We start from the raw sequence: 12,654 nt of genomic DNA, 5'->3' as shown, positions 1-12,654 counted from the left end.
TAACAGGAAATAGAAAGTTAGAAAAACTACACTCGGCATTTTCAACACTTCCCCCACACGCACTGTAAAATACTGTAGGCTTCCCTTTGGCTAGAACCAGCTGCCTGCTCTGGAAGCAGAGCGCTCTGGAGCAGGCAGTCTGCTTTTCCACCAAGGACATGCCACTGCATAAGAAAACATGCAGCAACACAAACATTCATTCCCATGACTCAAACTCAGCTTACCGATTTGTTTTCTTGGGCATGGCAAAGAGAGAGATATTGACATCTTATGGGATTTTATAAGGCATTTAATGACACAGAAAATCAGAGCTGAGCAGTAACATGCTTTGGGAATGTCTTTGGAATTACAAGGGGAAAGCTGCAGGTAAATGGGAAATTCGTAGAGAGGAAAAGGTCATCAGAGAAGCAACAACAGTACAGGGACCAGGAGAACTTCACACCGCATCAAATCTACCACAAACACATCTCTAACACAACATCACAGTCCCTGAGGCACACCAACAACATGGTAAATTTGCCAGTGAATTAAAAATGCTGGTGTGGTTAAAAAAGATATCAGAAACAAAAGCTGGATGTCTGTCTATTAGAAACAGCTAAGAGAATCAATAATTGTCAGACACTTTCAGGCCTTAGAGAGTGTTTAATGGCCCTTTAGGTGGACAATGCAGTCAAGAAAATTCATTATTTCTAGGTCTTTCTTACTCTAGGTGTGTCAAATAAATGCATTCACCAACACATTACACTTGGTTCCTCCAGTCTCATAATTGTGATTTGTTCATTTGAATTCATCTCTAAACGTTTTCTGATTAATATTAAATTATCCTAAGTGTCTTCCACTCTGACATCAACCAGTAAGAAATCACACCTCAAACCTGTGCTAATCCTGGGTCTATAACACTGCAGACAAAAAAGAGAACTGGTCTACGCTGACTTTTCTTTTATCTTTTTATACATTAAAATGTTCTGGATTAAGCTTGGCTATCTTGGCTCAAAATGTAGAATACTTTTATATCCTCTGAAATGAGAGCTCTGAGCTCTTTGATAAACAAACCAAGTCACTGTCAGTTTTGACTGCACTTTCATCATTTCTTTCTTGAACTTAATCATTATTTTCCATCTTCCCATTCTCCCTGACCTCAGGAAAGCTTTTCAGATCACAGCTTGTTCCTGTAACTGTATGTAGAGCAATCCATGTGCTTTCTTGCTATAGCACAGCAGCAGTCCATAAAATCAAGTTCTTTTCCCTCTATAGCCACAATGTCCCCAGCAGCTATCAATGCACCTGAGTTCCCTCTTCCACCTTTTGAGCGGTCTTATTCCAGTTCTCTCTTTCTTTCCCAGACCATGAGCAAGAGTGATAGAAAAACACCATCTCCTGGAAAGCAGTTTTATATGTAGAGATAATAAAACTCCTCAAGCTAATGTGCCAGGAAATAGGGAAATGGAGAAGGGCATGTCTCCCACTTGTACTTAATGCTTGATGTTCTACATAAAGGATGCAACATAGGGAAGATAACCAAAACCCCAGAAGTATGCAAGTTAGTTTTCTCAGAACAGGCAACAAGAATATAATGAAAAAGGAAGATAAGCAAATAACAACATTCACTGTGGAACACAAGAAATCAGTAAACTGGTTTTGAACCTAGTTTGCACATTAACACAGTACAGACCAGGACAGGCAGGCAACAGACATGCACACAGGCAAGCAAACGAGCCCTGCTCCTCTGTACCACTCTTCCCAGTGCTTCTAGTTTTGGGATGAGCATGCAAGCTGCCCATGCAACTCAGTTAAACTATCCCTGACATAATCAAGAACATATGACCATGCATATGTCAAGGAAACCTAAAACTCTCCACATGGTGCTGTGCATATATTGAAGACACACAGGTGTCTCCAGGGTAACATACAGCTATCGCTCAGCACAGAGAATACTGCCTCAACATTGAACATGATGAAAAACGGGAGCAACAGACAACAGAGGAGAAAAAAGTCGTAGAATATACATGGCAATTGTGACTGCCTGCTGTCTCACTTTGTCATGTCCCAAAACCTGCAAGCATGGCACACCATTATGCCCCTGCATTTCAAAGCCACTCGGCCATATCTCGGTCTTCACAGGATCAGATTTTACTTCTCAGATAGGCTTCTGATATATTTTTATTCCCAAATTCCAGCTCTGGTGAAATTTGAATTGAAAAGCAAGGAGACTATCAGGCTGCTTCCTGGGCTTTCACATAGGCAGCAGGAGTCAAACTCTCTGCAGATTCTCTATGCAAAAACCCTGCAGATAGCAAGGGAAACACCTCAGCTATACTGTCACATACTGTGGCCCCAAGGCAGGGCAATGGCTAAGGTAGGTGGAAGTTTGCTGATACTACATGTTTACCCTGAATTCTGGATGTGTAGGAACAGTCTTTGGAACTGTGATCCCCTTCAGACCACATCTCATACCTCAGGCAGCCTCAGTCCTGTCCAGTATAAAATATCCCTATGAATTGTACTCACCAGAAAGCAGCACCACAGAAAGGATCCCAATACAAAGTGGAAAATGGAGCTCTAAACAAGAAATAGTAATTCTGCGTTTGGCTGTGTCCCCCCTGCAGGCAGGTTACAAAGACGAAGTGGCCTTGCAGCTTCTGTTTCATTTTAAGAAACTGGTTAAGCTACTGCTCACTTTTTGAAACTATACTCTTTGCCACATTTAAGGATCAATCAACAGTGAAACATTTATGCAGAGTTATTCCAGTCTCTTTTACCCACTCTTGGTTATGATAATGTGAACCCTACTTACAGCAGAAAAATAAAATCCTATCACACACAATCAAACTAAGAGCTCTTATTTTGTGCCAAATATATTGTGTCTAGCTGCAATTTGCAAGGTCTTCCTTGTTTTCTACTGGCTGCAGTGGCAAGCAAGAAGTAACTTGCAAAACTGGGCAAAAAGTCTCCAAGAGCCACTCCCCTGTCAAAACAGCTCTCTAGGATTTTCCATTCTGGGGGACGTGTCACACAGCAGCAGGCACCCAGGGCACACAGCTTGCGGGCCCCGAGGCTGACCTGGCCCTGCAGCGTCCACCCATCCTGAGGGACACAATAAAAAACCCAGTACCCGACATTCTGAGTATCTCAGCAAGGAGTGATCCTTTGCCAAAACACTGTGCCTCAGAAAATGGACATTTTACCCACTATAAAAATAGCTTTGGTGTTTTACAATGTTGCTGCTATACCATTATGGAAAAAGTCTTGATGAGTGTATATCTGCATACATTCCCTGAAATAGGTTATAAAATTCAGTCTTGACTTTCCAGAGTTTCTTGAGAGGAAAAAGCAGCACTTGCTTGTGCAGGGAAGGAGTAAAATACAACTGAAAAATCATGTTCAAAAATGCCTGGAGCCCTGTCCTCATTGTGTGGATCATACAGTTGTTTTGTGTTCATTGTGTGCGCATATAGTGCAGATCATGACAGTGCAAGCTGTAAACTGTGACCGGGTTTTTGTTTGTCAGGCCTATGCAGACTGGATTGAGCTCAAGCAAATAATTTTGTATAGAGTCAATAGTCTTATACAGATTTAAACTCTGTAATAGCTACACAAGATTTCTAATTCCAGAGCTTAAAACTTGATTTCCCCAGCAGTCCGAACACCGTAACTTTCACTATTTTTCTATTTTTTTAGCAGATACACAGGAGCATTTTAAGGAACTTCTCTACTTCCTATTTCTTTCCTTTCCCCTAAAACGCTATAAATTTCTCAAACATGCCGGGAAAAAGGCATCTTTATATTTAAGCAATGTGTATACAGCTTTATATATTTCTACTACACACACAACTTAGTATCTCCTCCTCTCCTGTTAACACTTCACAAGCCATATACCTACAGACAAATGAGCACTGACTCCTTTCTTCCCGCTAGCTTCCTTTGCTACAGTTCTTTTGCTACCAGGATTTGTCTCATTTTAATTCTTGAAAGGCAGTAACTATATTCATTACTTACTTGCTACCTACATCTATTTGGTTCTTTTTTTTAACCTTTCCCAACAGACAAGGCCCTTTCTGCAATCCCAATCTTCCTGCTCTTCCCTAAATCCTCATCATTTTGTCCTCATACCGCAAGAGACGTCTATTTTTTTCTGGTGGTCCTTTGACTGTTTTAAATCATCAACATTACTGAAAGCATTTTATAACATTGAAATATGCACCACATGCAGAACTGATACTTGCTTGAATGGGAAAGACCAGAGAGGCATGAAGTTTCAACTCTGCAGATGCTTCCTGGAGTATGCTGAAGTTGTAAAGGTAATTTAAATTGAACCAAAGTGATATGCACAGTCTAGTCTGAACTGAGGTAGGTATCTTACAAAAACAACCAGTGCATGATAATCCAAATAGTGTGAGCAACAAATCCCATTTCTCTAATACGCACCTAGTCTCTACTGCCTGCTATCACAAGTGAACCGTGGGGCCAGAGAGCTCATAAATTCTGCCTTCATCAACAGCATCAGTTAAAGTTAAGAAAATGTGTTAAACAGCTTTTCTTCCCCTTTTTTTTCTTAAAGAAGAAAATTAAACTGGATTCTTTTCATTTCATTCATTTCCCACAAGTAAAACCTCTAAAGTCAACTGCCACATACCAAGAAAGAATATGACCCTATGATATATACAAAGAAGGTTATTGAGCAACCTAGGATAAACTTAACACACCTTACAAACCAGTACTGAGTAATCTGATTTGTGTAAGAGATGAGATCATTACTTTTTCATGCTTCAGTTCCTACGTTTACCATATTAACTCACACATCAATCCTATGGCAGATAACTTGAACTACCAACCACAGCAGAAAAGAATGACTGAACAGAAAGCAAATTCCAAGGAGATGATACAGGATGATTACTGAGACATTCTCCTTAGAGCCTAAACCTCCTTTAAAAGCCAATGTCACACCAGCAAAGCTCTAGAAGAGGGGTAAAAAAAAAAATCCACAAAAAACCTAAAAACCCCAACAATGTCAGTCTTGGGCAAATACAGCTTCTGGTAGGAAGCACCTGGATTACTGCCTGAAAAATTATCTCCTTCCAGAATTATTTAAGATACTCTTGGTTACAGAATCTTCCAATGTATATAGACCGTCTACCACAAGGACAAGCTTGTTTCATAAACCAATTCTTAACACAGATGAAGACCATCCTGTCTGTTCAACAAGAAGGGATACCTACAAGCAGCAATGAGATATTAGAAATATGTTACCAACTCTGGAGAAAAAGCATCAGATGTAATTACAGGGGTTATCAGGGTCCATACAGTACTCATTATCAGCAAGCTACCTGCATATTCTTTTCGCTCTTCATCACCACTCCAGCATGCTGGGTTTTCCAGAACAGTTTCTTCCATCGCATATGTTCATAAAATAGTTTTAAAATAAATATATGTTTATTACAGCAGTGATAACAGAGGTGATATCTAGAAGCAAAACCACATGCAATATATTCTCTCACCCAGTCAATATAACTATAAACAGTACATATGCTGAAAAGCGGTATGCACTTTTGAAAGAAAGCAGTGTTCAGAAAAATATAAGAAAAATGTGTGTGAAAAAAAAGCAATTTAAATGTCTTTCAGACTGCTTGGAGAGCAACTGCAAACTCAATATATATATTATATATATGTATATATGAACTAAATCAACAGTCCATGAGTAATTTCTGTGGTATGCAAGTTCAGATTGAAGTGGAAAGCCCTTCCTGATGTCTCCACATCCAAAAATTCTTTTTCCTAACATCTCAGAAGTCACCATTCTACCACAATATAGCCATCACATTTTTACCACCCCCAAACCCAACACCTGTAAAACCCCCTGAAATAAAACTAAATCAGGTGCAATTATCTATCTAACTGTTCTAACACAGCACAGCTCACACACAGCTCATATTCAGCAGGATGTTCTTTTACACCCTCTTTTTTGACACAATGCTTAGAGGGCAGATCACAAGGGAAAGAGAAAAAAGCAGCCCAGATACCAACCCACTCACTTGTGCTCAGCAAGATGCTCAGGCTACAAACCTACTCTTCAATCTGGAGTGCCAGGTGCAGAATCTGTTCCTCAAGATACTCCTCCACCCACGACCCCAGCCTCTGAAACAGCAGTTCCCAAAGCGCAGCCTGTACATCACCTGCAGCTCACCAAGCCTTTGTACAACGCACAGAGGGACTTTTAAATAGAAGGCTTCAAGAGTACCAGTACCAGCCTGCTCAGAGATTGCCAGCACTTCCACAGATGAGGGTCTCCCTCTGGAATCTCACATGCTTCTGAGACAACTTGCCCAGTTATGACTACACACAAGTCCAAGCTGGTTGTCAGTCAGCGATGGCTTCCCAGAGTCTTTTGTAACTTGAAACATTCCAGGTCTACGTTGCCTCTAACTAGTGCCAATATGCTAACTCCCCAGATCATAAACTTAGGCATAAAGCCTATCATGTCCTCTGAGTAGGAAAGCACCAGAAATAAATGTTACGGTTTATGTTACAACATCAAGACATTTCCCATGAACAAGAGTTTGGGAATCCCTGCTCTACTTAAACTAGTCTATCTAGACTTCACTCTGAACATCACCTGACATAGATTTATTGGTGAAGCTGTTAACAAGATAGTCACATACTGAAAAAAATATAACCAGTGACTCTTTTTTTTTTCTTGATACATCCCCGGAGTCTATGAACTTTCAAGAGTTCATTCAGTGAATTATAACCTGATGCACATTCAATGTCTACTGTCCTACAGAGACAATTCAAGAGACGTAGTACTTGCTACCATTTTAGCAACTTCAAACTCCAAATTAAAGATACTTCACTTTAAGACTTAGGCTCCATAACTTCTTTTACAGATGCTTCTTACACTCCATGGTTGAGACCAATTCTCCTAGGCTGTCAGAAGCTGTAAGCAAAATAACAGAGAGGTAATAACAGCACAACCCTACAAAATACCCAAAGTGTACCGGGCACCACTCACATGCACCAGGGCCACACCACAGGAGAAGGCAAGACTGCCATCTTCTTCGGATTGAAAGCACAGATCTTGCTCTTTCTTCCCTTGCACTGCCAGGGAACCAGTGTTACTACTCATTCATCTCCCTTCTCTTCAGCATGACTGCAAGCGTATATTGAAACACAAAACTCACACCAACCCCAAATCTTGTAGGACAAGTAAGCGGCGTTTCGCGTGGGCACCTGGCCCTGGCCCTGAGCACGGACTGCCCCAGAGTTAAGCATCTCTCCCAAGTCCCCTGAGAAGAAAACCGCGCCGTGCCTTCAGACGCTCTGACCAGCAACGTTGCCGGGGGCGAGGGCGGAACCTCAGCGGGCAGGGAGCGGGCAGGGAGCTGCCGGGGGGGCCCTTCCGCCGGCCCCGCGCTGCCGCATCACCCCGCGGGTGCCCCGGCCGAGCCCGCCGGGCCGCGGGCGGCAGCGAGAGGCCGCTACCCCGCGGTGCGGCGCGGCGGGCCCGGCCGCCGCGTCACCAATCGGCTGCTCCCGACAGCCAATCGGCGCCGGAGCCGGGGACGGCGCGACTTCATTCATTCATTCATAAAAAAGAGGCGCAGCGCAGCTGGGAAGCGCGCTCTTCCGGCCCCGGCGCTGGGAGGGCCGCCGGCCCCGGCCCCCCGCCCCAGCCTCCCCGGGGACGGACACTCACGGCAATCCGCCTCGTCGCTGTTATCCGAGCAGTCGTCGTCCTCGTCGCATTTCCAGATGGCGGGGATGCACCGCTCGTTTCGGCACTGGAACTGGTCCTCCTCGCACTCCTTGACGGCGCCTGCGAGAGACGGGGCCGCGCCCGGGTCAGCGGGGCGCGCTCCTCCGGCGGGGGCACCCCGGGGCCGCCTCCCCGCCCGGCCCCGGCCCCGCGGGCGGCGGGCAGGGCGCCGGGAGCCGCCAGCCACGGGTGGGGGCTGGGCTGGCAGGGGCAGCAGGGCTCGGCGCGGGCTCGGGGAGATGCGCCTCCGCGGGAGGACGGCCGTGATCCCCGAGCTGCTTTGTGCAGGGATAAAAGGGACCGCTCCCCTGCTTCCCCGCATTGTTTCAAAGGCGGGGGGGAAAGGAGACTGGGAACAGCGGATGGTTAAACCCGAAATGCAAAAGACAAAGAAAAATTATAAAGCGCACCGATGCCGGGACCTCCTGCGCGTCCGTTACCGGGGCAAAACGCAGAGATACCCGTGGACGCGGGGGGTAACGGGTACCGGCGCCGTCCCGGGAAGAGGAAGCTGACCCAACTAAAGTTGAGGGCGGGGGGGGGAACACGGAGCAAATCTGTCTGCTTTGCAGACACGGTGCAGCCGCGGCTCTGATGAGGCACAAATCGCCTCAGAAAAGGATTAAAGGTGGCAGCTCCTGTCACCAGCGCTCGGGCTGCATTCGCCTGCTAAAGAGCGTGCCCGACTCCCGCACATCGCAACCCCCGAGCGTGCCCGGCCCTGGCGCGGGGCATCGCGACGAGTGGGTGCCCGCGGCCACCCACCGCCGGGTGCCCGGGCAGGCAGGACGCTCGCCCCGTCCCCGGGAGCGCCGAGGACAGGCGGGCACTTGCCCGCCCCGGCGCTGTGGGAGAGCCGCCGGACCCACCTTTGCCGAGGTGCAGCTTGAGCAGCAGCAGCTGGAGGAGCAGCAGCCGGGCGAGCGCTGGCCGGCACATGGTGCTCGCTCGCTCGCTCCCTCTGTGGCAGCGCGCCGTGTGCGGGGTGCGCGCAGCCGGCGCGCCGCTCGCCGCCCCGTGCCGACTGCGGCCGGCGCCGCCCCCGCCCCGCCGCGCGCCGCCGCCGTGCCGTGACGCGCCCCGCTGGGCGGGCCCCGCGCGCCGCCGCTCGTCGCGGGATCGCCCGAGCGGGATCGGGCTGGGCCCCGGAGGGACACCTGCGGGGCGCCCTCCTCCGCGCGCCCGAGCGGCAGCCGCCGCCGAAGGCCCTGCAGGTGGCACGCGCCGCGCCCGGGCACGCGTTTCCGCGGAGGCCGGTGGCCTTGGCCGCCCCCGGGCTGGCGGCGGCCGGGCTCACCTGCTGCCGCTTCGCGAGGGGCGAAGTCCCGCCGCCGCTGCCGGAGGTGCCGGCGGCGCTGGGCCGCCAGGCCCGGGGGGAGCCCCGGAAGAGCGGGGCAGGCCCGGGCCCCGCTCCGGTAGCGCTGGAGCTCTTGCTGGGGCTGGCCCGCGCCGCTCCGAACTGCCCGCACAGGGTCGGGCCCACGGCTCACAATGACAGCCTCATTTATGATCTGACTTTTATTAAATCAATTAAACACGTGGGCTCTCTGAAATGGCCTTGGGTCACGCATTGCATGCTCTCCTCACTGCCTCAGGTCTGCCACCGAGGATTCCGTCCTGGCCGCGCTGATGTGGCCGCCTGCACTTCACCGTCCTCGCACGAGTGACCCAGGTACGGAGTGTGCTGAAGGTGGCGACCTCCCTTCGCAGGAACGCCTCGATCTTGCTGCCGCTTAAGCGCATCGGTTTGATTAGTAGCTACAAAGGAAATGTTTTACAAGCTCTCAGGGGCCGTGCTGATCACTCTGTTTGCACAATGCTGATGAGAAAGTGGTTCGCTGTCTTTAACACTGCAGCGTTGTTCATACAGTCAGGATTAAGAGTATTTCAGGAATCTTACGATGAAAAGATATTTTTCAGGAGTAACTTGAATCTAACATCACAACAGCATGAGCATGATTATATGTGGAGTGTTATTTAAAAAAAAATCAAGCACTAATTTTACATAAAGCTATGTAAAAAAACTTTTCAGTTCCAAACCCTGAAATGCCACTGACTTCAGGACTGGTCTGCCATTTAAAAATGCACCTGTGCCTTTAACAAAAATTTTGCGAGTCATTAGTCAGTGTCACTAATGCCTCTGAATCATGTGAAGAGAAGAGCTCATCATTGAGCTATTTCACTAGGGGCTTAGAGAGTATTAACAATTTATTCAAGCCTTTTTGAACAATTTTTTAGCATGCAAAATGTTGCACATGTTTGTGGTGGATGGATCAATGTGATAGATTACAAAAATTGCTTAAAGCAACTGAGTATTTATAATATATTAGGTCAAATATTTTAAATGTGCCAAAACACAGATTGATACAACTAGTATAATTTCTGGCCTCATTCTACTCTTTCCCAAATTAGTTTAAACTGGAAGTGCCTCCAAAGGCAATAAAGAAGTTATCCGGCATGAAACAGGTGCGAGTGCAAAGCATCGGTGACAGCAATGATTTGCTACAATTCCTATTAGAATTTTGTTTTATTGAAAAAACCCCAAACAGGTATTTTGGCCTGAATGCCTCTCACAGAAAACAACAATAATAAGCTTTTTTGAGTAAATTGCTCTGCTGACACCTGACCAATAGCAATTTTAACAGCCTTCACTGACCAGCTGTTGTAGGGGCTACTTGTAGCCTAGTACCATCTTGTGGACATATGTGTCTCCAAGGAATTGCAGAGGCAAGAAGGAAACTAGAGGTACTAAAGGGGAAGTAAACTGGGCAAGGGAAACCATTGGGTATCTAAGATAAAGCTAGTTTTATCCATTATGTTCCAATAGTTAATTAAGACTGTTAATTTACCTCCCAAGGTGCCTCTCTTCCAGGAGCTCACCTTTGGAGTCAGAAACTGAAACAGGAACTCACACTTTTTTTATCCAGACTGTATGGAGATCTGTAAAGCAACAGCACAGGCGTATCTGGCCAAACAGTAAGTCTCAAACAGCTAATACACAACATTTAGTAACCATCATACACAAAACACATTCTAATATACTGCATTTGCCAGTTGGCAACTGAGTTTGCTTATGGATTTGACACACATAAACCAGTCTCTTCTAATCTCAAGACCTGTTACAATAGGTAACAGAGAGACCAAGGGTCTCTCTAGCTCATTCTGACGCACACTGCAGCTGAGAGCAGCTGCCTGCACACAGCAGAGCCAGCACACAGCAATGCTTGCCCAGAATAGGTTCCTATCTTCCAGCCGTTAGTGGCTTGAGGACTTCCTGAGACAATGGTAGTGTGTTTGTATTCAAATAGTCCTGAATAATTTTTCATGAATATCAGTTCCTTTTCAAATATAAGTAAAAGCTTTAGCAGGGGTCACATCCTGAAGCAAGGAGTTCCACAGATCTGCTTGTTGTACCTCTGCTTCACATTGCGCCTGCTCGGTCCTTACTGGCTCCAGGTGTATAGCTCAGAATGTGTGCTCTTGGCTTGCAATATTTCAGCTTACGTACGAACACAGTGCCATCCTAATGATTTTTAGAAGACCAGCACAGAGTTGAACTACATGTTCCTTATTTTTGATTGATCTGTAGCATAAGGGTGACCCAGCTTTATTCAATGCTCTCAAGCTAGTACAGGGCTCCTGCTGTAGCAGATTATTTCTCTGCTGGCTGTTATGTATAGGTTTTACTAGGAATTAGGCTCAGGCTCCTATGTCAACTCTTTTTTTCTCTCCATCTGAGTGACTGGTATGTTCTACCTCTATCTACTAACTAAACATTCAAAGTCATCCTAAAAGTTCAGGCAGACCAACAAGCAATGGGGCAGCCTCAGCCCGAGGACACAAAGATGATGAGAGCAGTAGGCTCTCAGACCGTGTCAAAGTGCTGTGAAGGAAGGGACAGTTCAATAATCTTCTGTATGTGCAGTCTGCTAATTTGCCTCTACCTCTGGTCACATATTGTTGCACATTAAACACAAACTCATACAAACCAGCCTGCCACTAACAGAGGAAGGAGGTACATCGAAACAATGAAATGCTATTTCTATAGAGCTCCACCCAGATGGAGCTTCCCCATCAGCTAGCTCTGTCTTTTGTCATCCACACCATTTCTTTGGTCTATTTCACAAACTGATTTTTATAGCTAGATTACTTTTTTTTTCTAACACAGAAGCCAGATGTTTTTTCCATACGTTTTACACCAATTAGCCACTTAGATCCGTAGGTATCTCATGATAGCTACAACTTACACATCAGAGAAGTCTCTTCTGTGTCACGATGAATAACTGGTATTCGGCACACTGGGTTTTCTGCAGGCTTATATTAGTATACCACGTTCTTGTATTCTTTAGCCACACAGGTGTGCATATACACACCCTCCCAACCACAGATTTTATTTGAATTGGAAAAGCCATTCAGAAGCACGTAAAGAACAATGCACCAAATGTATTTTAATGCAAGTTCATCTGGTGTTTCCAGCTTTTTTCCACTGTACGTACACTTCCCCTTCTTTTGCAGAAGAACACTACACAGGTTCAGAACAAAAGTCCATCCTGAGCAATATGCTACAAGCGCTTCCACCTGATGTACAGGAGCATTTTAGCATTCACCACACTGCAGCTGAAGAGGCCACATGCTAGCTGTGCTTGGTGATGTGACCAACACCATCCACACTGGCTTAGAAATGGGCAACAGATTCCATCTAGTTTAATGCTGATAACCTGGGCATGATGGTGCCAAGTTAGAGCAGTATCGGACTTACCCTGGCTTATTTACTGCCACTCACAATCAAGTACATCAACAAGCCATGGACTTCCCCTGCCCTGTGACCACTGTCAGACAGACAGCCAAAGAGAGCTCTCTCAAGTATGGAAGAATGGAAGGTGCTTCTTTTTTTTTCCCCGATA

At 46.4% G+C, this 12,654-nt stretch overlaps 1 protein-coding gene across 4 annotated transcripts in view; it reads right to left on the bottom strand.

The window, feature by feature from the left end:
* Positions 1–8,762, bottom strand: part of LRP8 (LDL receptor related protein 8) — a 195,451-nt gene extending 186,689 nt beyond the window's left edge. For all 4 annotated transcript variants that reach the window (XM_075097591.1, XM_075097592.1, XM_075097593.1 and 1 more), the window contains exons 1-2: positions 8,620–8,762; positions 7,691–7,810 (exon numbers count right to left, since the gene is read on the bottom strand). In XM_075097591.1, the coding sequence (XP_074953692.1) occupies positions 7,691–7,810; positions 8,620–8,689 (190 nt within the window). In that variant the 5' untranslated portion in view covers positions 8,690–8,762. The remainder of the gene's footprint in view (positions 1–7,690; positions 7,811–8,619) is intronic.
* Positions 8,763–12,654: the final 3,892 nt, after the last annotated feature.

The sequence above is a fragment of the Phalacrocorax aristotelis genome, chromosome 6 (genome assembly GCF_949628215.1).
Source record: "Phalacrocorax aristotelis chromosome 6, bGulAri2.1, whole genome shotgun sequence".
In the NCBI taxonomy this organism is placed as follows: Eukaryota; Metazoa; Chordata; class Aves; order Suliformes; family Phalacrocoracidae; genus Phalacrocorax; species Phalacrocorax aristotelis.
Note: the sequence above shows the minus strand (reverse complement) of the source record. Positions and strands in the feature narration are given on the sequence as shown.